Source organism: Pelodiscus sinensis, chromosome 29 (assembly GCF_052426305.1).
Source record: "Pelodiscus sinensis isolate ZL-2025 chromosome 29, ASM5242630v1, whole genome shotgun sequence".
NCBI classification, from domain to species: Eukaryota; Metazoa; Chordata; order Testudines; family Trionychidae; genus Pelodiscus; species Pelodiscus sinensis.
The window spans coordinates 6,304,035-6,327,335 of NC_143080.1; the positions used below are offsets into that span (position 1 = coordinate 6,304,035).

Genomic DNA, 23,301 nt, shown 5'->3' on the forward strand with positions numbered 1-23,301 from the left:
GCATATGCTTTCGTCAGTAGAACCCACTTCATTAGATGATTGACCCTTTTTCTTTTGCTTCAGAGGGGTAGCTGAGTTAGTCTATACAGGATAAACTTAAAAATCAACAAATGGTCTGGTAGCACTTTAAAGACTAACAAAACATAGATGTATCATGAACTTTCATGGACACAGCTCACTTCTTCAGATGACTGCTGAAGAAGTGGGTTGAGCCCACAAGAGCTCATGATACATCTACATGTTTTGTTAGTCTTTAAAGTGCTACCAGACTATTTGTTGTTTTTTAAGTTTATCCTTTCTTTTTGTTATCCATGTGTGTATATATATATATATATATATACACACATCCCCGCCTCTGTAAACTCCACTTCAACTCATCTGATGAAGTGCTTTTAACCCACAAAAGTTTATGCCCTAATACATCTGTTTGTCTCTAACGTGCCACAGGACTCCTCGTTGTTTTTGCAGCTCTGGTGTGTTTTTTGCAGGGTACTGAGCCAGCTTGGTTTGCCTCTCCAGAAAAAGCAAGCATTGCACAGCCTGTTTTCTGCAGCTCTAGGTGGTGCTGTCCTGTGGTTAGCAGGCTCTCTCTCCTCTCCTTTGCTCCCTCTTGCTGTCTCCCTGATTGCCCCTTCATTGGTCGGGATGTGAGTCAGTTAAGCCTGCAGTTTTCGGAAGAGGAAAGCAGAGACAGACAGCTGTCCTGAGAAGGTAGGTAGAAGCCTCCCTCCTCAGAGATTTACTGTGCCATCTGGATGGGGGCAAAGAGGGAGATACATGATACATAGATGCTTAGAGGCTCCACACAAGAGCCAGCTGCCTCTGGGAGTCCAGCCTGACAGCTGGGCTCATTAGCATGCCCAGGCTGCAGTGAGGATCAGGGCCCAGACCAGTCTAGCCCTGTGCTGCCCCACTCCCCTGCCTTGCAGCGATTGCAACCCCCCTACTTCCAGCACCTTCGTTGGTTTGTTCCTGAGCCGAAATCTCAAGGAGCATGCATTTGCACAGAAGGGGGGGTGGGGGTAGAATATGCAGGATATGCCATCAGTGCTCCCCAGCATGGATCACAGTGGCTGTGTCTAGACTGGCAAGTTTTTCCGCAAAATCATCTGCTTTTCCGGAAAAGCTTGCCAGCTGTCTACACTGGCCACTTGAATTTCCGGAAAAGCACTGACGATCTCCTGTAAGATCGTCAGTGCTTTTCCGGAAATGCTATGCTGCTCCTGTTCGGGCAAAAGTCTTTTTCCGAAAGACTTTTGTGCAAAAGGGCCAGTGTAGACAGCTTAGTATTGTTGTCCGCAAAAAAGCCCCGGTCGCGAAAATGGCGATCGGGGCTTTTTTGTGGAAAACCGCGTCTTGATTGGCCACGGACGCTTTTCCGCAAAAAGTGCTTTTACGGAAAAGCATCCTGCCAATCTAGACGTGCTTTTCCAAAAATGCTTTTAACGGAAAACTTTTCCCGGAAAATCATGCCAGTGTAGACGTAGCCAGTGTGTGTGTGGAAAGGGGGGCTTATGAGATAGAAAAAACCTAGTGAATCATTTCCTAGCCCAGTGGAAACTGAGCCCCAAAACTATTCATGGAGGCAGGAGAGATTGGTCCCTCTTTGGGAGATGGGGAACGGAAGTACTGCATGGTGAAGAGACTTGCCCATGGCCACCCAGGGAGCCTGTGGCACAGCTGGGAAGTGAACCCCCATCTCCTTAGTCCAGTGGCAGACCTGCACAGTTGATTTTCCCTCTGCCCCTTACCAGCGCAGGGTTTGGGCTCAGATGTCTCCCAACATCCTTGTCTGGGTGTGAAAACTATTTGCCACCCCCATGCTGTGTACCGGTCTGTGAAATGCAGCTTCCTCTGGGGTGGAGGGTGGCAACCCCACAGCACAACGGTGGGTGGAGGGGGAGTTTGGGCCAGGGGCCCCCAGGAACATCCAGCTTCTTCCCGGAAGTGTTCCGAGGTGTCTTTAATGCTCATGCAGATGGGAGCTCAGCTCTTCAGGGCTTGTCCACATGTCCCCTGGGAGGGAGGAGGGGACCTTCCAGCACTGACCTCACTCAGCAGGGCAACTAGCTGGGATGTGGGGAACTTCCCAATGTGCAGCGCTCTCCCGTGGCACAGCTCGATATCCTTAAGGAGACAGGCCCTCTCCCTGCTGTTCCCAAGGTGTTGCGAATCCACAGGCCTGCACATGCAGCGCCCCCCAATTCCCAGGAAGAACCCCTTCGGTGAGCCAGCCTTGGTGAGGGTCGCAATGCCTTGCAGGGGGTTAGTCCCCTCCACCTCCTGGGACTGATTCCTGTGGTCTCCAGGAGGAACCCCTCCTCGAGTGTGACACCCCTTCTCGGGGACCACGCTCTTGTGTTCAACCGCGGGCTCCTCCACCCCCTGGAACTCCTCTCTGGCCTTCGGCACGCCTGGGTCTTGCTAGTCCCCCTTTGTGCTACTGCGCCCCAGTCACTTGCTGCCGGATGCGCCGTCCACGGGGTGCAGTGCCTCCCACCGCTGCCACCAGTGCCACGGAGGGGTGGGGCGTCACCAGGCCCTGCCCCCCAACCGCAGCCCCTCTGTGACTCTCAGCCAACAGGCAGAACAGAAGGGTTATTAGTCAACAGGGACACAGCACAGAACGAACGTGTCAGCACAGGAACCCGAAGCAGTCGGTACAGTCCCCCTGCCTCCGCAGTCAGCTGAGATTAACCCGCTCCCGGCTCCTGGTCCCGGCCCCTGCAGCCAGGCGGCCATTGTCCTGCTTCCGGGACAAAAGGTGTCACCTGGTCGCACCCCCTCCTGGGCTCAGGTGATGACGAGGCTGCGGCGGCCTCCCTCAATGGAAGTCACACCCCGGATTCCCATCACCATCTAGGTATTGGCGCAGTGCCAAGGGAAACTGAGGCACGTACTCCGGGCTACTATAGGGCAGTAGAACTTACATGCAACATCACAAAGACACTTCCGAGTCACGTCCCCCAGCAGTGCCCCACCCCCCGCTGGCCCAGGGAGGAAGGGACCAGGCTCAGTGCAGGGGGGTTGGATGAGATGCTCTCTGGCATTCCCCTCCAACCCTGTGTTTCTCGGATTCTCTCTCCCCCGTGGCAGTGCCGAGCACTGGGTGGCCCAGGGAACCGTGCCTCTCTCCAGCCTGTAGCTTCGCCCAGCTGACTCGACTTTGAACCTCCTGCTCTTCCGTCCCCAGAACAGAGACCCCCCGATGGGGAAGAGCTGCAAGGTGGTGGTTTGCGGCCAAGCCTCGGTCGGGAAAACGTCCATCTTGGAGCAGCTTCTCTATGGGAACCATGTGGTCGGTACGTGTGGGGCATGGAGAGGAAGGGGAGCAGCAAGGGGGCCTCCTGCAGCCCTCACCACTCTTGACAGGTTGCATCGCAAAGGGCTCGGCCGTGGCTTTTCACAAAGACCCGCACCCTGCCAAGAACAGCTCAGCGCCGAGTCCCGCTGTTGACGAGAGACCCTACGATAACAAATCGGCACTGACCCGCCCCCCCCCCCCCATCTGCATCCCAGAGCAAACTCAAATGGAACCCGGCCAGCCCTCCAGTGCAAACCCCACAATTCAAATAGATTAGTGCAAGTACGCGAGGGAGGCAGACGCAGCCGTGCAGGGAGAGGCAGGGGATGGCGGCAGCCGGTTTGTCCCAGGTGGGGAGAGTAAATAGAATCCGAGGGCTAGAAGAGACCCCAGGAGTCATCAAGTCCAACCTCCTGCTCCAAGCTGGACCAAGCCCAACTCAATCAACCCAGCCAGGGCTTTGTCAAGCCGAGACTTAAAAACCTCTAGGGATGGAGATTCCACCCCCTCCCTAGGGAACCCATCCCAGTGCTTCCCCACCCTCCTAGGGAAAGAGTTTTTCCGACTATCCAACCTAGACCTCCCCCACTGCAACTCGAGACCACTGCTCCTTGTTCTGCCATCTGCCGCTCCTGAGAACAGCCTCTCTCCAGCCTCTTTGGAACCCCCCTTCAGGGAATTGAAGGCTACTCTCAAAACCCCCCCCCCCCCAACTCTTCTCCTCTGCAGACTAAATAAGCCCAAATCCCTCAGCCTCTCCTCATAAGTTAGGAAACCGTTTGGGACTGTGGCCTTCTAGAGGCAGAGAGCCCCAACAGGGCCACTGTAAACTGAATGAGCAAGGAGCAGAGTATGAGACAGGTCCAGCTGTTGTTCTGTGGTACCTAGGAGCTTCATTGGGCCAGGCTCTGCCCCAGAGAGCTCACAGCCTGAACAGAGCACACAAAGCTGGGAAAAGAGACAATGAAGGGGGGATAGGATAGAGGTCTATAAACATCATGACCGATGTGGAGGAAATGAATAAGGAAAAGTTGTGTTATGGGAACATGCACACAAAAACTAGGAGTCACCAAATGAAATTAATAGGGAGCAGGTTTCAAACAAACCAAAGGAGATATTTCTTCACACAGTGCACGGGCAACCTGCGGAACTCCTTGCCAGAGGATGCTGTGACTTTAACAGGGTTCAAAAAAGAACCTGATACATTCATGGAGGATGGGTTCATTAATGGCTGTTAGTCAGGATGGGTAGGAATGGTGTCCCTAGCCTCTGTTTGTTAGAGGCTGGAAATGGGTGACAGGAGAGGGATCAGTTGCTGATTCCCTGTTTTGTTCATTCCCTTTGGGGCATCTGGAGTTGGCCACTGTCAGAAGACAGGACACTGGCTAGGTGGACCTTTGCTCTGACCCAGTCTGGCTGTTCTTAAGTTCTTATGTTCTAAAGGCTGGAAGGGGAAACTGAGGCACAGGAAGGTGAAGGGACATGGTCATGGTCGCTCAGCAGATCAGTGGCAGAGGCAGGAATAGGTGGCAGGCATCCTGACTCCCAGCCCAGTGGAACACTGCAGCCCACTGTCCTTGCAGATGCTGTCCGTTACCCACCTCCACCCTCCACACGCCGTCTTCTCCGCAGGTTCTGAGATGATAGAAACCCAGGAGGACATCTACGTGGGCTCGATAGAGACGGACCGAGGGGTGCGCGAGCAGGTGCGTTTCTACGACACCCGGGGCCTGAGGGACGGCTTGGAGCTTCCCAAGCACTGCTTCTCCTGCACGGACGGCTACGTGCTGGTGTACAGCACCGACAGCAAGGAGTCCTTCAAGAGGGTGGAGCTGCTCAAGAAGGAGATCGACAAGTCCAAGGATAAGAAGGAGGTGGGGTATCGCCGCTGGGGCAGGCCTTGTCCCTAGGCACCAGAGAGCACACGGGGTGGGGGATGCGGGGTGAAGCCTCCTCCCCTAGAGCGCACCAGAGACCAAGCTGGTGGGGCATTCCAGGGAGGGATGGAGCCAGCTGCGTGTGTTGGGAGGAGGAAGGGCGGTTGCATTCCCACTCCTTGGATTTCCCCTTCTCGTCAGAGGCCGGCGGTCTCCAACGCTGTCAGTCCAGTTTCGCATTCGAGGTCTCTCCTGCTTTCCCTCTGGGGCCCAATTTTAAAAAACTAAGGAGGAGCCCGGTGGCACCTTGGAGAGGAACAGATTGATTTGGGCACGAGCTTTGTGGGTCAAACCCACTTCCTCAGACGCGCTGGAGTGGAAATCACAGAGGCGGGGATAGATCTGTACTAGCACATCCAAAGAAGGGAGTTACTGATCAAGTGTCGGGCCGGTGTGAACAAGGCCGACTCAGGGCAGGGTGGATGTGGCTCACTGCCAGCCGCTGATATGCTACAGGTTGGACCTCCCTGGTCCGGCACCCTCGGGACCCGACTGGTCCCCAGTGAGGGATTTTGCCAGACGAGGGGAGGTCATTTCTAGCCCGCCTGCTATTGGCCCTACTCTCTGTCCTGTGGCCCCACCAGGCTCCCTGGCTCCCCTGGGCAGCCCAACTGGGCAGCACACTGGACTTGCCGCCCCTCCCCTCTGCCCCCCACGGCTCAGCTGAGCCACGAATCAGTCTCCCCGGGGAACCTACGTGGGTCTCATTTGGGGCTCCCCCCCTCGCACATTGCGTCCGGCTTTCACCCCCTTCATGCGCAGAGCATCGGGACTCTCTGATCCTGGAACATCCATGGTCCTGCAGGACCACGGATGTTGCCGGACCAGAGTCTCAGTTTGTAGAGGTGCAACCTGCAGTGCACACACACATCCCCGCCTCTGTCACTTCTGCTCCAGGACGAAGCCTACTCTGCTGAAGTGGGTTTGACCCCCCGAAGCTTGCGCCCACATAAATCCGTTCGTCTCTAAAGTGCCACCGGGCACCTCCTTGTTTTGGCAGATACAAACTAACCCGGCCGCCCCTCTGAGACCCGATTTTTAAATTGGCCAGCAAGGGGCTGAGTTTGCAAGCGCTCAGCAGGCACTTGCGCTCACACCCTGCCGTTTGCACACTGGGGTAAGAAAGCCCGTCAGACCTCCCAGCGGGGGTCGGGGTGGGGCAGCTCCTTGCCACCTCCGTCCAGGCCTGCTTGACTGGAAGGGAGGGGACGCCGGCTGTCCGGGGGCGCTGTAGTGTCGCCTGGGGATAACAGCAGAGGGGTCAGTGCTCTGCTCTGGTTTGGCAAATCCCTGAATCTCCTCCTCAGTCAGACCCATGTAGCCTCTGCCCAGCTCCGGCCACAGGGAAATGGGCAGGATTCTCTGGAGCAATGCTGACCTCATGGGCTGGGGGCGAAGGCCGAGCTGGGGGGGTGCTGGGCGAAGGCTGGGCCAGGGCGGGCGCCGCATGGACTGGGGGATGGGCGGGCGAAGGCCAGGCTGGGAGCCGCATGGGGGGAGGGGATGGAGGCAGGGACGAGGGCCAGTCTGGGATCCGCAAGGGCTGGGGGGTGGGGCGGGGCAAAGGCTGGGCCAGGAGCCACACAGGCTGGGGTGGATGGGCGAAGGCTGGGCCAGGAGTCACACGGGCTGTGGGGGTGGGATGAGGGGGGAAGGCTGGGCTGGGAGCCACCTGGGATGGGGTGGGGGTGAGTGCCAGGCTGGGAGTCTCACAGGCTGGGGGGGTGGGTGGTGAAGGCCGGGGAGGGGGAAATCCGCAGGAGCCGCGACCCCGGGCCTGGCTGGAGCCGGTCCTGAGCTCGTGCTGTTGGCGCGTCTTCGTGCAGGTCACCATTGTGATTCTGGGCAACAAGTGCGACCTGCAGGAGCAGCGGCGCGTGGACCACGAGGCGGCCCAGCAGTGGGCCAAGGGCGAGAAGGTGAAGCTGTGGGAGGTGTCTGTGGCCGACCGGCGGACCCTGATCGAGCCTTTCACCTACCTGGCCAGCAAGATGACGCAGCCGCAGAGCAAGTCGGCCTTCCCGCTGAGCCGCAAGAACAAGGGCAGCGGCTCCATGGACGGCTGAGGGCCTGGCCCCTCTTCCTCCGCCACCGGGCGCATCCAGCCCCGCTCTGGGGCCAGGGCAGTGCGCGAGGCCTGGGAGGTGCTGAGCTCCGGGAGGGGGTGGTGGAGCGTGGCCCCGGGCTGCACCAGGCGGGGGGGCTTGGGCGACTGGTCTGAACTTGGGACCCTGCCCCGAGAGCCCTGGCCTGGTGTCCGCTCCCAAATCGCAGGCTAGACAGAACCCACTTTGCCTTGGCAACGGGAGGCCTGCGGAGGCCTCACCGGCTCCGGCCTCCCTTCGGCCCAGCGTCACCCCTGTCCCGAGCCAGCTTAGTTCCTTCCTCCCGCTTCCCCCGGTGCCGCAGAACGGCCGGGCTGTCTCCCGGAAGGTCCTTCCGCCAGGCTGGAATGTGGGCTCTGAGCTCCCCGGCGGTGGAGCCATTGGGCTCTTGAGCTAGACCTGGGAGCACAGAGTAGCTGGAGCCAGGGGCAGCCCGTGAGCCTAGGCAGAGTAGGTGGTCGCCTAGGGCGCTGCTGGCCTGGGCGTCCGATGAGGGCGTCACGGCCATTGACGGCCGTGCAGGCGGGGGCGCCGATCGCGCCTTCCGCCTGGGTCGCCAGCTGCCGCAGCCGGCCTCAAGCCGCTCCTGGCTGGAGCGCCGTGTGTTCATCCTCCAGGCCGCCTTGCTCAGCCACAGGCCAGCAAACCGCCCTCTCTGCAGCGGGGGGCTCCGGGATGGCTGAGTTCTGCTTCCAGGAAGCTCTTAGCCCCGCACACCCTGCACTCGCCTCCCTGACGATGTGGGGCGCAGGGACTGGCCTGGGGCCCTGCAGAATCTCCATTGGACTGCTAGACCGCCTCACGCCCCTTCAGCTTTTGAATTGCCTGCGCAGGAGGGAAATGCACCCGGCCCCTCTGTCGGGTGAGGCCAGGCCCAACAGAGCCCGGATATAGATTCGTTAGGCTCATTGGAGCCTCGTTAGTACCCTCAGCGATGCCCTGCTCGGCTGCCTCTGGCCGTGTTGTGATCCTGGGCCAAAGGCCAGGCCAGGCCAGGCTGTGGTGTCTGGATTGCACCCCTGCCCCCTCCCCCACTACAGCTGGCGCTGCCGACCCCAGCATGCCAAGCCTGGGGGTGGACCAGCGGCTAGAGGGAGGCAACACACCGGCCGTTTGCATCGCTCCTTAGGCAAACGCAGCTCAGCCTCTGTGCTGAGGAGCAGCTGGCTGGCTCGGTTAGCCTGGGGAGGGGGGGTGGGCTGCAGAGGTGACCTTAGCTCCCTGTTAAAATCGTCAGTTGGCCAAGCCCCGAGGGGGTAGTTTCAGACGTTCCCTGAGCCTCCCCTTGAGACGGGAGGAGGGAGTGTGCATGCTGGGGGCTCGCTGGGGTACCCTGCATTAGCCCAATGCAGCAGGGCAAGCGCTGAGGCTGGGAAGTTGGGTGGTTGTGGTTTCTAAAAACATTCTTGCACGTGTGTCATTTCCTGGTCAGCAAGCGTCATCAATAAAGCGCTCGGCTGCTTTTGGAGTGTGCGTGGGTCCCTGAAACACACCTGGCACTAGCAACCTCTACCCTGGAGGGGGCGCTCTCATGCCCCTTACCACAATAATATAAAGTTGTCGTGGGATAAGAGGGAAGGTCCTTTCATGGATGGATAACTGGTTACAAGGCAGGAAACAGGGTAGGAATAAATGGAAAGTTTTCAGAAAGGAGAGAGGTAACTAGTGGGGTCCCCCAAGGGTCTAGACTGGGACCCATCCTATTCAACTTATTTATAAATGATCTAGAGAAAGGGATCGCACGAGATTCAGGTGTAACCCACACACCTAGGCTATGTCTACACTGGCAGTTTCTTGTGCAAGAACAGCCGTTCTTATGCAAAAACTTGCCGGCTGTCTACACTGCACACTCGTTCTTGCACAAGTAAATTTACAGTACAGTGTTGTAAAACAGGGCTTCTTCCAGAAGAGTTATTCCTCACCCCATGGGCTACGTCTAGACTGGCATGAATTTCCAAAAATGCTTTTAACAGAAAAGTTTTCCGTTAAAAGCATTTTCGGAAAAGCGCGTCTAGATTGGCAGGATGCTTTTCCACAAAAGCACTTTTTGTGGAAAAGCGTCCATGGCCAATCGAGACGCGGTATTCCGCAAAAAAGCCCCAATCGCCATTTTCGTGATCGGGGCTTTTTTGCGGAAAACAGTACTGTGCTGTCTACACTGGCCCTTTCACGCAAAAGTCTTTCAGAAAAAGACTTTTGCCCAAACGGGAGCAGCATAGTATTTCCGGAAAAGCACTGATGATTTTACAGGAGATCGTCAATGCTATTCCGGAAATTCAAGCGGCCAGTGTAGACAGCTGGCAAGTTTTTCTGCAAAATCAGATGATTTTGTGGAAAAACTTGCCAGTCTAGACACAGCCATGAGGAATAAGCCCTCTTGCGCAAGAGCTCTTCCAGAAGAAGCCAGCGTAGACGGGCAACGTGAATTTCTTGCGCAAGAAGCCTGTATGGTTAAAATGGCCCTCGGCGCTTTCTTGTGCAAGAGAACGTCCACGCTGCCATGGATGCTCTTGCGCAAATGGCAGCGTGGACACGCTCTTGTGGAAGATTTTTTTGCACAAGAATTCTTCTGCAAAAGTGTTCTTGTGCAAGAAGCCGCCAGTGTAGACGTAGCCCTAGTGTGGTTCACTGGCCCATGGAGTGGCACTTACAGCAGTGGTCTCCAACCTTTTGAAGCACGAGAGCACAGTTTGAATTTAAGTGCACTCCAGGATCTACTTCAAGCCCGAACACCTGAACACTCCTTCCTGCCCCTTCGCCGAGGCCCTACCCTGCTCACTCTGTCCTCCCTTCCTTTGATCAGGCTGGGGGGTAGAGGGCATACAGACTGTACTCTGGCCCTGCACCTCTCCCAAAAGCAGCCAGCAAACTCTCTCCATCCCTGCCCCCCTCTCTGCTCTGTGGTGATGGGGTGGTACAGGGTGGACGGGAAGGACACCCTGACATCAGCATCCCCTCCTCTGCTTCCTGTGCCCTGCACAGCAAGCAAGAGGCTCTTGGGAGGGGGGGATGGCTCCAAGGCAGAGGGCAGGCAGGCACAGCACAGCAGTGCTGAGGGGCAGATGAAATGCCGGCACTTGACAGCTTCCAGGCCAAACCAGTCAGGATCACCTGTCAAAGGCACCAGGCTCTACCAGTCGCTCCCAATCTAGTGGTTGGTGACCATTGACTTGCAGCGCGAGCTAAGAACAAGGGAGCTCTATAGCCTAAGCGGGGAGCCAGCTGGCGTCATAGCTGAAGTGGTAGAGGTGTCTATATGCCAGAAGGCCCAGGTTCAAATCTGCCTCATGGTGCTTATACAGGCAAGGCCGTTTCCCTGCTAGGGCCTTCTACAGTAACAACTCAGGTATGGGCCCCAGCCCCCTGGGATGTCTTGCTCCCGCCAGGCAAGGTGCAAGCAGGAGGGGAAATTGAGGCTCCTATTGAACGCCTGCATCCCCCGGCAGTCCTTGTTTCTTTGCCTCATTTAGCAAGAGCCACACTACAGCTCCCCCGGCCTCATGGAGGGCAGCAAAGCAGCACTAGCCCCCGCTACTGGTACAGGATGCCTGGGGCACACTGCTTTGGGGCTGCCAGCCTGCAGGCTTGCCTTCCTGGGATGCCAGCACCCCAGGGCTCATGGACTGGTATCTCTGGGTCCTGCAGATGCCAGCCCATGCTTTGGCTGGGACGGTGGCTGGGTTTTCACTGGCTGTAGGGCAAAGCAGCCGTTAGCTGTCCCTTGGGGAGTTTATGCCTGTCCCCCTCTCGCGTCCTCCCCCCCCCCACTTCCCGGGCTCCCGGTGCCCCAAATAAAGCCAGAGCAAAAGTCCAGGTGCATTGCTATAGGTTCCTTTTATTTACTGAGTAACACAAGAGAGCCATGAGAGTCGATTATCAAAATATCCCCTCCCCCCCAACAGTTATAGTACATCAAAAATATACACTGAACAGTACGGGGGGAAGTCGAGGGGGTTACTGGCCAAGTCCCTAGAGGCTGCTTATTTTGTTCACGTTGTATTCGTGACACTCACACATGGTTCACATCACGCCAAGGGTATTTACAGAGGGGCACATGTCAGCGCGTGCTAGGGCCAGGGCCCTACTACCTACCACAGCGTATGCGGCGTCAGAGGCAGGCACGGCGCCGGCGAGCAAGGAGCGCGCAGTGTGCCCTGAAGCAGGGTTACAGCGTCTTGGTATCGGAAGGAATGGCTTTCAAGGCGATAAAGTGCCGCGTGGGCTAGTCTAGCATGGCTCCGCCGCTGGGCTGATGTCGGTTTGACGCGGGCGCTGGGGAAGAGCCCAGTGTTGGCTTTGTGACCCAGCTCAACCTGAGGGCTGGGGGGGGGGGGGGGGGAAACACCTCTCGGGGAGGTGGTGGGGTGGGGGGAGGTGGACCATGGCTACAGCTTTGTGCTTCCTGAAGTTCTAAAACTACCACTGCACGAGAGACAGACGGCGTTGCAGCCCTGTGGCGAGAACGGAGCGGGGGGCGGGGGGGAGGCACAAACCAGAGGCAGATGGCGGGGCTGGCTGTGTGGAGCTGGCTCCAGGGACGCCCCTAGGCTGCCGGGGGGCTGATAGCCCCATCTAGTTTGGTGCAGGGACAGTTTGCCCAGCGGCAGCTCCCACTACCTGCCCCCCCCCCCCATGGGATGTATGAAAGTGGTGGGGGAGGGGTTTATCCCCCACCAGGGCTCCATTCCTTGTGGACGCCAAGAGACGGCGTTGCTCTCCCTGCGGAGCTCTTCCTCTCCAGCTGGCTAGTGCTGGGGTTATTGCAAAGCTCCGCAGGTCACATTTAAACCCAAATCTTGGACAAAAATTGGCATCAACATGGCCCCCACCCCTGGCAGCCCCCCAACTCCTTTGCCCAGGGGCTGAACCTCCCCGTGCTCCACCCCAGGCCTAATTCTTTGGTTTACCTCCGTGCAGGCCAGTCTGTTCCTGCCCCAGCTCCATGCATCGCCAGCAGGAGGGGGCATGCCGTGCTAAATACGGCATGTGCCAGAGTGTCCATAGCTCCGTGGAGCATTTAGCACAGCCCCCACTAGCAGGATAACAACCCACTACTACTGCTAGCTGCGGGGGCAGGGATGCCACGGTGGTGCCGACGGCCCCCGGTCAAACACCACTGGTGACCACACCAAGCGGGGAGGGACCGTCGGCACTAAGAGCACAGGGCTCTCCAGCTGAGAGCTGTCACAGACCCGTCCCCTCTGTGGACTGGGGACATGTAACACGCAGACCCGTATTGCCCAAAGCATCCAGAGACAGCCCGTGGGCTCTGGGAAGTGACTGTCTCACAGCCCCATGGGGGTTGGAAACCGCATTCAATTCCCCCTCCGGTGGTTGGGTAGGACGGCAGGTGCAGTACGAATTCCGTCTGAACTGGTTGGTGGGCTCAAGTGAAGGCATGGGACGGGTGTGCGTGGGGATTGCGAGCTGCCCAAGCCGGAGGGCAGCCGCCCCTAGAGGAACGGAGAGCTCCCGAGCCGAGAGGACTCCCTGGGGAAGCGTGTGCACGGTGCAGAGCGGCACGGTTCAGTTTCTGCTCCCAACAACAGTCCTCACTGAACACAGCGTGCACCACCGCCAGACACGGCCAGGTAACCACGACAACAGGGCCTACTCCTTTTGGATTTGCATAGATCGGGAACGGGTGGTCACTCCAGCACAAGCGCCGGGTGGGTTGCAACCTTCCTGCATATTTCTATTTACAGTGGGCGCCAGGGAGCTGGTAGCGCCTCGGTAACAGTGTTCAGCTGGGGTCTTTTAACACAGTGAAAATCAAAACCAGGATTCCCGTAAGGCCCAGTAAGCCCCACGTTCTGCAAGCTGCACTCAGAGCATTAGAGGGACAGTGCCAAGGGCTTGTTAAACAAACCTGCTTTTATTCCAGGCTGGCGAGCTAACAGGGAACCTCCCGGCTTTGGCGGTTCAGCCAGGAATTCCTCGGTTTCTGAGGGGCTGGGTGACTGGGTGTTATCTGCTGGCCTGATAACAGCAGAAATACGTTGGTTGTCCTTCTGTCGTGCCTTTCCTTGGAGAGCTGCGAAGGGCTTTATGGACGTTCACTCAGCCTCCCGGCGAGGTAGGGACAGAGCTATCCCCTGCTTCATGGGGGGAAACTGAGGCACTCAGAGGTGAAGCACCGTGGCTCAAGGGAGTCAGTGGCAGAGTCGGGAATAGACTTCACCGAGAAGGGCTGTTCGCTAACCAGTCGACTCCATGAACTGGGAATGGCTTGGCTCCCTAAGACAGGAGCATACCCTTTTCCAGGTCTGTCGTCTAACCACTAGACTGGTGGTTTTCAGCTGGTGCTCTGCTGACCCCCACGGGTCCTCAGACTATGTCTGATTCTCCAAGGGGCCCACTCTAGAAAACCACCACTGTAGACAACAGTGTCCCCCGCCCCACTGCACTTCCAATGTTGGACAAGGTGCTTTCTGAAGTGGGCAGGACAGAGCCCCAGGGTTCCCGGTCTGTGTGACAGGACGACACTGCCCCACGTTGCTGGTGTCTGGGTTTGTTCCTTTCTCTGGATTTCCTGCTGCTGAAATGCAGGCGAGAGAAGCTAGCGCTCAACTCTCCCTGCGTCCTCAGATCCAGGGAACAGCACGACACTCTTCCCCACACTGCTGTGCCCACGTCACATGCGTGGGCCCTCCCTGCTACAGGTAGGAAACGGGGCTGCTTTTTGTGCTGGGGATGTTTCGCCCTGTGACCCCCCGTCCCCCCAGACTCCTTCCACTTGGGCCACCTATGATCTGGAGGTTTCTACGAGCCTGGGCTGGCTCTGACCCAGGTAGCTGGAGAGAAAGGCCCCCCTTTTCCAGACTCAGCCAGGCTGCTTCCCCAGTTTGGTTTAAATTATTCACTGGAAGGGGACGAATGAAAAACTCACTGGTTGAAGACAGGCCATGGGCGTCAGTGGGTCTGGAGGATCCTGGCACTGTCCCTTTAACTTTGAATCCAATCAAACTGGGCGTGCAGCTGAGTTTTTGGAGAGCTATTCAGCAGGTGGGTGAAACCCACTGGGGCACTGGGTGTGGGTAAGGGGCAAGCCAGGGCTGGCAGAGCAGTCAGCTGGGGAATCTCCTACCTCCTAGTGGGAACCCGCCGGGAGTGAAAGAAAAACCTCGATTAACAGTTACACAATATCATTGGCCTTGGATCGGAACAGAGCCCTGTCCACAGGGCTGCCCCTGGCTGCATAGCTCGCCTGGGTCTTAGCCGCACCCGGGGAAGACGGAGGCTCTAATAGGGCGCAAAGACGATGGGGCCTGGCGTGGCACGGACGTGGCCTGGTGGGGTTCGGAAGAGCGCTGGTCCAAGGAGCGGGGCCTGGAAGAGGGCGGTGGCGGTAGCTGGTCGGAGGGTGAGTGGGCCGGGGATGGCACACATGGCGGCTGTGGTGAGGGGGCTCGGGAGGAAGCGGGCGGCCAACGTTTTGGTGAGGTGCTTCTGCAAAGCCAGCTTGGACTGGAGAGAGAGAGAGAGAGAGAGAGAGAGAGAGAGAGAGAGACAAAGCGCGTGAACCACCTGGCTGCTAACGGGGGGAGATCCTGGCATCGCCAGCTCTGTGGGGGCATAGAGCAGCCAGCATGGGGCTCGGGGTTAGTTTGACAACAGGTAAGCGGGCTTGCCGCTTCCATTTCAGGGGCCGTACACAGTCCAGATTGCCGTGAGGTGGTGAAGGCCAGGACTTTAACGGGGTTCAAACAAGAGCTAGATAAATGCATGGAGGACAGGTCCATAATGGCCATTAGCCAGGCTGGGCAGGGATGGAGGGCCTAGCCTGTTTGTCAGAAGCTGGGAATGGGCGACAGGGGGGTGGATCACTTGATGGTTCCCTGCTTTGTTTCCTCCCTCTGGGGGCACCTGGCATTGGCCAGTCGGCAGACAGGAGACTGGGCTGGATGGGCCTTTGGTCTGACCCAGTCTGGCCGTTCTTACGTGCTTATGAAGCTGGCACATGTGCAGAGAGGTGGGCAGGCCATAGCAGGAGGCCTTTCTCACAGACCTACTCTCTCCACCTTGGCAGAAATCTCTGGGCGAGGCTGTCGGCCTGGGCTACAGTGGAGGTCAGACGACTGAGGACTCTAATTGTTCCCTCTGACCTTAAAAACCTATTGGTCTAGGTAGCTGTTTTGCTTTAATACTGAGCTGGAAATCCACCGGTTCAAGGAGCTGCCAGCATCAGGTTTGTTCCTGAAAAGACTCAACACCTGGTAGCAGGATACCCTCAAAAGCTCATTCCTCCTGTCTCTCTGCACACAAAGGATATGGCAGATGGGGGAGACAAGGAAACGCTGCAGGGCGCTTTGCACCTTGGGCAGGGCCGGATTAAGACCTTTAGAGGCCCTAGGCACTGAAAAGATAATGGTGTCCCCCCCATATGTAATTCAAAATAAACACAATACTATACCGTACCATCTTTTTTTTTTTGGTGCCCCTGCTTTGCTGGTGCCCTAAGCACGTGCTTAGTCTGCCTATTGGGTAACCCAGCCCTGACCGTGGGAAGATGCTGGGAATTCATCCCGGACCTCAGTGACATCCGGGGTGCAGTGTCTCAGTCCTTTGTTTCCAGCTGGGAGGGGGGGAAGGGCGTGGAATGGCTCCTCCCCCCAGTCTGGTCCCATCTGCCCAGCAGAACCAACCCTCTTCTGAAGCCTTTTGACAAGAACTGATCTTGTAGTGGCTCAGAGGAAAGACAGGTCAGGACTGGTCCTAAACAGCTGGCAGGGGGAGGGGCCTCGAGAACGGTTCAGTACAACAGCATAAGCTCAGCTGTGTTAGAGCACCGCGCAGATGAGGCCAGGGACCCATGGGCTAAACCTACCTGAGAAATAACCGGCAAAGCCTCTCCACCAGGCTCAGACCCAAAGCTTACACCAGCCCGTTCCCAGCCATCAGAAACCCCATGCAGAAAATCCCCTGGCAGCCTCTGTTCAAGTCCCAATTGGGAAACAATTCTGGGAAGCTTTGAACAGAACCCGCACGCTGGCCTGCCTCAGGGGTGGGTCAGCTCAGTCTCCCCCTCGGGACAGCAAGCAGGAAACGAGGCCCAGAATTACGGCTGGTTATCGCTCGGGGATGGGATTAGCTGCTGCCGCACTGCAGAACAGACTCATATCCCTGCGAAGGAGCCCTGGAACTTGGCATCAGCCGAACAACAACACTGCCATCCCAAGCCTCTAAAAACCACGAGTCAGCTCCTCTGGAAAGCAGGGGATTTGGGTCAAAATCATCCTCTTTTAGAACTAAAAAAAGCTGACTAGTTCTTTCCTTTTGGGCGTCAGAGACGGGAAGGGTTTCCTTTCCAACCCTCCCTCCCCATGGATGGGAGTTAGAAACCCCCTCTTTTGTTCAACGAAAGCCAAGACTCGGACATAATCACAGGATTCCTGGAGCTGAAGCTTTGAAAACGATACCCCCCCCCCCACACGCCACAGGCCTCACGGCAAAACCCCACGAGCTAACACACCATGAGTGATGTTTCAGACAGGTGCGGCGGCCGGAGGGCTTTCGGGAGACAGATACCTTTAGAATACTCACTGCGAGGACAGCGTTCTTCTGGAGCTTGTTGTACGGGCTGTATTTTGGTTTGGGTGGCTTCCCGGCAAGTCTGTCTTTGTGCCTCCTGCTGCTCATATGCTGCAGGTGGAAACCACAGAGTCACACGCAGGTACCACACGTGGGCAGTGAACAAACCCAGCGCATGCAAAGCCGCCCCGCGACGCCACGCTCCCTGCCTGGGAACTCAGCTCTTGGCAACAGCCAAATGCGTCTTTTGCATCAGTCTCTGGGATTTGCACGAATCTATAATGCACATCCCTGCTTGATCATCTGCAGGAAGTGGCCCTGTGGAGCTAGTTGCATCAGTCTCTCCTGGTTGAGCTACACAACCAAGTCTCCTAGCTTGAAGTCAATAGCAAATATTTATGCAAATAAATCTCAGGGCATGATCTAATCTCTTAGGGCTCATCTAGACGATGCGGAAGATTCGAAAGAGGATATGCAAATTCTGCGGGAATTTGCATATCTTCTTCCGATCTCACTTTCCAAGTGAAAGTAATCAAGACGTGTTTTTTTCGACAACTCACCCCCCTTTTTCGAAAAGCTGCGTAAACCTCATTTTTTGAGGAAAAGCGGCTTTTCGAAAAAGGAGAGGGGGGGTTGTTGAAAAAAAGTGTCTTGATTACTTTCACTTCTGAAAGCTCTGCTTTCGAAAGTGAGATCGGAAGAAGATATGCAAATTCCCGCCGAATTTGCATATCCTCTTTCGAATCTTCTGCATAGTCTAGATGAGCCCTAAGAGATTCTTCTGTGTAGTCTAGATGAGCTCTTATAACAGCGTTTCTTACACTTTTTAAGACCAAGGAACACCAAACAATTTTTTTTTAATGGGGAACAGCAAGGATTTTGTGTTGAGCAACAAAAAAAAAAAAAAAAAAAAACCCGTCAGGGGAAAGCTATTGAGAAAAAAAAAAGATTGCCTGCCCCTTTAAGGGCAGCCTTTTTGAGTTCTGTTGTTCTCTGCAGCACACCTCCGACTGCCTCGTGGCACACCGGTGTGCCACAGAACACAGTTTAAGAAACACTGCCTTATAGGCAGAGAGACTAGCATGAGACATTCATGTTATGTGGAATAATTCTGCTCCCACGATAACTTTTCTTAATACCTTGGCTCTGGTTTATCCACCCTGCAGCTTTTTTCCAAACAAGTCACTACTGAATATATGTGAATTGATTTCCCTGGAGCTGTGCTGGGCATCCATTTCACTCCATCCTCTGATCCACACATCTATCCATCTCCTAATCCCCCGCCACCCATCCTGCCACACCAGGGTCAAGCAACTCTGCAAACCTCATGAAAACAATAAAGATCCTTCTCTCTTCCTGGAGGGTAGGCGTGTCGGGGCTCAGGCAAAGAAATTTGTAGCCCCCACTGCTCCACAGAGCTGTGCTTTGCAAGGGGCCGTCTGCAGTGGGGTGTTTCTGGGGGATCTGGGGGTTGCGTGGATCATTCTGCCAAGGGACCCCGAAGAGTGTTGGGGTGCTGGGATTGGCCCCTGCCCACTGAGGGGAGGGGCCAAGGGAAAGCCCTCCCTGCACACTGGGAGAGCTGGAGGCCTCACCTGTTTGAGCTGGGTCTCGGAGTTGACGTAGATCGCGCACACTTGGCAATGGAACGCCTTGTTCTGCAGGTTGATGCTGCCCTTGTTGCCAATCCGTTTGGACTTGTGCCCCGCCCTGGGGATGGCCTTGCCCCGGCCCCGCCGCATCTGGGTGGTCTGACCCTCCAGCATGGACTTGTGCTTGGCTCCTGCCCGGCAGAGGGAAAACAACAGACCCTCAGCCAAGGGATCGCGTGGCCCGCACTGGGGGCAAGACAGTGTTGATTACTGGGGGAGCGTCCAGTGCTCTGGAGGAGGCTGTTTGCCATGTTGCTCACTTAACGACTCCCCCTCCCTGTATGGACCGAGGCGCACAGACCCCTGCAACCTGCGCTAAAGGACTAGCGCCCCTCGCTGGCAGCAGTGGTAGGTTGTTCTCCTCCTTGGACCTGATTCCAGGGTGGGCTGCCAGAGGCTTTGCCAGCATGTTAAGTAAAGGCTGGAGCGCAAGTCCGCACAGCACTGTCCTGGCTCCTCCAAACGGGCCAGAGTGGCCTGGTTCTGGTAGGACTCAAGCTCTGGGGTTACAGTAGACCAGTGGTTCTCAAACTTTTTGGCCCGCGGCCTACCCTGACCTTTCCGTGGACCACCAGCCAACCCCATCCCCGTGGAGGTGGGGATCTGGGAGGCCGATAGCAGCTGCCTGGGGGTGCAAGGTCTGGCTGGAAGGTAGAGTAAAGGAGCAGGCTGAGGGTGGGGTGTCTGGGAGGGAGATAGGGTGCAAGAGCAGGGTGTGGGGTGGGGGTTTGGGTGGGAGTGAGGGGGCAGGAGTGAGGTGGGGATTGGGGTCTGGGCACAAGAGGGATGGGGACCACTTACCTGGTTCCAGCTGCCCCCAGGCACCGCCCCCTTGCTCCCATTGGTTGTGATTCTGACCCATGGGAGCAGTGGAGAAAGCCTCCAGGTGAGCGGTTTTCTGTGGGAGAAGGGGGAGCCGCAGTTCTCCAACCTCGTGGGGTGAGGGGAGGAGAATGAGGCTGGAGCGCCAGCGCAGGCTCCCCGCTGCAAGGGGGAGGGGAAGCCCCGAGCCCACAGCCCATCTGCAAGTCGATCCTGGACCATTTGTGGTCCACAGACCACACTTTGAGAACCACTGTCGTTAAGCATCAAGGTCTGGCCTGGAGCTGTGGCCCTGACCGTAGGCAGAGAGCTGCTAGCAGATGGGGTTCTACGGAAGTTCTAGGAGCCAAGGAAACAGTCTCTTGGGCTCTCCTCCTTGTACAAGGACACCAGGCAGCCTGGCACCCCGGGCCCCGCAGCGGGGGTCGGAGAGGAGTCATTCCTGGTCACAGCGCCCGCTAGCTCAGCATTCCTTCCCCGGCCCAACCTCTCCGCACTCTCGCCTCCTTCTGGGGCTCAATTTCTGGAGCGAAACGCTGAGCCTGCTTTGCTCTTGGGCAGGTGTAATATGAGAAAACGGGGCAGGCTTAGCCGGGCATGATGCCGGGCCCCAGAGGGATGGATTCCTGGCTGGGCGTCCTCTGCGTGACATCCGCCTGCTCTCCCGCCCACTGGATGCAGGGTGGGAGGAAGCGACTTGCCTCGGAGAACCTGCACTGGGCTTTAGATGCTGCAGGTCCCACGTAAATCAGCTGGAGATCTGCTGAGAGCTGGAGGAACTAAACAAACCAGAGCCACTGCGGGGAGGGAGCCACACTGAGCAATGCTCCCAGAGGGGGAGGAATGGAAAAGCCCAGCAAAACAATGCCCACCTTGGGTTAGCTTCATCAGGCTCCCACTGGCTCGGCCCACGTTGCATGCGTGACCCCCGGCTGGGACCAGCTTGGCACGGCACTGGGACAGGCACCTCCTGTCTCTTGGCAGCTCTGCTAGGATATGGCCCATTTGGCTGAGCAGGTGCAGCTGTCACCCACTGAGCACATGGGACATGCCTCCTACGGGTGCAGAAAGCACAGGTCTGGCCCCAGAGTGGGTGCTGGGCTGTCTAGAGCACTGAATGGCATCAGCAGCACCACAGTAGAGCCCTTTCCCCGCCGATCTCAAAGGGCGGGAACGTCGGCCCATTTCACGAGAGGGGAAACTGAGGCACAGAGCGGGCCTTGTCCAAGGTCAGCACCGGGAAAAGATCCCTGTTCCACACCTCACCCCAAGGCCTCACTGCCTCTTCGTGCACAGTGGTTTCTATTTCAGACTGGTTTCTCAGCAAATCCTGCACATGCCACGTCCCCACTGCCAGCGTCCCCCCTCCCCGGGCTTCCCTTGCGTTTCTATAGGTCCAGACCAGCATTGCAAAAACTCTCAACCGGGACATTTTATTTATTGCTAAAGCAGCGAAAACTGACTCGCCTGAATGGCACGCTGGCTTGCTCTCACGACCTTCCCTACTGTGGTCCCCGTGCCCGGCTGGCTCTCTCAGCCAGATCCCGAAATGCTCTGCTCTGCCCAGCTGGTCCCCAGACAACGTCCCTCTACAAAGAGCTTTGGCAAAACGGCTCTTTCAAGCTCTGACTGGGGCACCTCACTGAGTATGTAGCATTAGCTGTGGTCTAGGGAGATGCATGGACGTGGCTGTCAGTACCACAGCAGAGAGCAATGCCCAAGGTCAACAGGCAGGTCAGTGGCAGAGTTGGGAGTCTGGCTCCCATCCCCCTGCTTTCGCTAGGCACTCAGCACACCCCACTCAGCGCTGGGAAGAGAACCCAGGAGTCCTGGTTTTTAACTAGGGATCGGAGCCTCCATCAACTCTCCGCCCAGCTTTTGTGCTTCCGCAGTAAAAACAAGCAAACAAACAAAACCAAAAATATATATATGTAAAAAAAAAAAATCAACCCTGAACATTTTGTTTGTTCGTTCTTTTTCCTCAAATCAGCTCCGGCATTTGTAAGCCGAGCTGACGAGAGCAAAAGGACATGTCTGCAGCTAAGCACTGTCCTTAGCCGACCTTCTCCTGCTCCGGAGTCTGTCTCGGGAACAGTGCAGCTGTGTTTCAGAGGGCTCCTTGAGCTGAGCAATTTAATTTCCGGCTGTCATTGCCTTTGGGGACCCCCTCTCTTTCAAAGCCGGATGCATTTTTTTGTTGTTTTCTCTTTCTCTGGCAGGGTGCTTGTTTCTAAGCATCCCAAGAAGAAAAATGGTCAGGAAGAGGCATGGAGCTACACAGGATTCACATGGCCAGTAGGGGTCAGTATTGCTACAGTGGAGTGCTGTTTTAAAGGCACAACCCCCAAACGCGCTATCTCCCCAAATAAATCGGATCGTATTCCACCTTAATTTTTCAACCCCAACTAATTCTGAAGCTTGACAGGGTCACGGAGGGCAGTCTCCAAACTAACAGCACTGCTGAGTCTGTTGCCTTTCTTCTGCATTCAGAAAGACTAATTTTTCATAGGCCTGGTGGAAAGCTGCATACGTAATGCTGTGTGTGTGTGCGCGTCTACAGCTCTCAGGAGAAAGGGAAATTATAGCAGGGCTTATTTTTCACATTCAAATTACTTTCCAGGTGTTAGCTAATTACTGCTCTCAGTTCCCGACCCGTGCCACAGGTAGGTGATAATTGGTTCTAAGTTGCTGCACAAGAAGCTTTTGCAAACGTTGGCATTATACTTCTTACCCAGGCAATGTTTTGTTATTATTTGTATTACTGTTGCACCGCAGATGCCAGACCTGGGTCAGGATTTTATTGCACTGGGGGTCGTACAAACCTGCCCCCCCAGAATTTACAAATCCCAGCTTTTCGAAGCACCGATATTTTCTGATGCACATAATTTGCAACCACAAAACTGTGAGCAAGGGTCTGATTTGTATGGGGGAGGGGAGAACATTTTGGGGGATTTTTCAAAGGCACCCCTAGACTGAGGAGCCAAATGTCTATTTCTGACAGTGGCTTAGACACTTCAGGAAATGAGCTTAAAGGAAAATGACACTAGATTATCAAGTACCCTCCAATCACTTGCTTGTATGTATCTGAAAATGGTTTGAAGTGACGTGAACAGGAGTCGTACCTGTGGGTACGAGCTAGCTATACCAACTCCACGATTTACAAAGCACTCTAATTTACCCCATCATTAAAACATTACTAAGTATCTCTCACAACTTCCCTGCAAGGTTTGCATAGCTCTATTCCACCAGCTTATAGCTGAGCTGCAGGGGTAAGTGACTTGCTTGGGGTCACACTGCTAGTCAGTGGCAGAATCAAGAACAGAGCCACTGGTTCTTGATAAAGTAATGCCATAGGGCCCGCCTTGCAAGCTCTGGGTACATGGCAGGCCTGGCCATGGCTAGTGGCTGAGTCCCTTACCCGTGTTATGAGCCTCCAGCTGGGACACAGAGTTCACCGTCACTTTGCAGGTGGGGCAGTAGAGGTGCTGCTTGCTTTTCTTCCCTTCCTTTTCACCGTCAGGGGTTGACCCGATGTTTGATTCGGTGGCCGGCATCTCAGTGCCCGGCACTGCCAAAGAGGCCAGGCTGGCGGCATCGGAAGGGCCCTCGGACAGCTCCGAGACAGGCGGGGAGACCAGGGCTGGGAGGCTGGCGGACAGCTCGGCCGAGGACTCCTCCGAGGGGGGGGTTAGCATGAGGCTGCTACACTCAGCGTCCGGCCCCTTCAGCCGCAGGAGGCCGTTGGCATGACCTAGCGAAAGAGAATCGACAGAAGGGAAAGTTCCTCACTTTGCAAAGAGAATTCACAGCTTCCCCAGAGTGACAAGGCCTTGAAATCCACCCCCTGCCCCATTGTATCTCTCCGATCCTGCCTCACAGAGCCCGGTTCCCCCAGGGACCTTTCCCATTAGCCCTTTTTATCTGCAGCTCATCCGTATGGCCTGTGGCAT

The 23,301-nt window shown here is 56.4% G+C and overlaps 2 protein-coding genes across 12 annotated transcripts in view; one reads left to right on the forward strand and one right to left on the reverse strand.

Annotated features, from left to right (window-relative positions):
* Positions 1 to 567: 567 nt before the first annotated feature.
* Positions 568 to 8,808, forward strand: NKIRAS2 (NFKB inhibitor interacting Ras like 2). Of its 4 annotated transcripts, none has more exons than XM_006130940.5 (4): positions 568 to 711; positions 3,097 to 3,302; positions 4,937 to 5,178; positions 7,068 to 8,808. In XM_006130940.5, the coding sequence occupies exons 2-4, from the start codon at positions 3,209 to 3,211 to the stop codon at positions 7,305 to 7,307; spliced, it is 576 nt and encodes a 191-aa protein (XP_006131002.1). In that variant the 5' UTR covers positions 568 to 711; positions 3,097 to 3,208; the 3' UTR covers positions 7,308 to 8,808. The 4 variants fall into 4 exon arrangements, with proteins under 4 accessions (XP_006131002.1, XP_075767726.1, XP_089630200.1 ...); XM_075911611.2 differs by having other exon boundaries at positions 574 to 711; positions 3,194 to 3,302; XM_089774074.1 differs by lacking the exon at positions 3,097 to 3,302 and having other exon boundaries at positions 628 to 711.
* Positions 8,809 to 11,161: 2,353 nt separating this feature from the next.
* The window catches only part of LOC102463920 (zinc finger protein 385C), a 222,168-nt gene continuing 210,028 nt past the window's right edge, over positions 11,162 to 23,301 (reverse strand). For 7 of the 8 annotated variants that reach the window (XM_075911606.2, XM_006130935.5, XM_025188595.3 and 4 more), the window contains 4 exons: positions 22,770 to 23,102; positions 18,473 to 18,660; positions 16,875 to 16,988; positions 11,162 to 14,813 (listed from right to left, as the gene is read on the reverse strand). In XM_075911606.2, coding sequence (XP_075767721.1) covers positions 14,589 to 14,813; positions 16,875 to 16,988; positions 18,473 to 18,660; positions 22,770 to 23,102 — 860 coding nt within the window. In that variant the 3' untranslated portion in view covers positions 11,162 to 14,588. The remainder of the gene's footprint in view (positions 14,814 to 16,874; positions 16,989 to 18,472; positions 18,661 to 22,769; positions 23,103 to 23,301) is intronic. The other variant, XM_075911605.2, reaches the window with a different exon arrangement.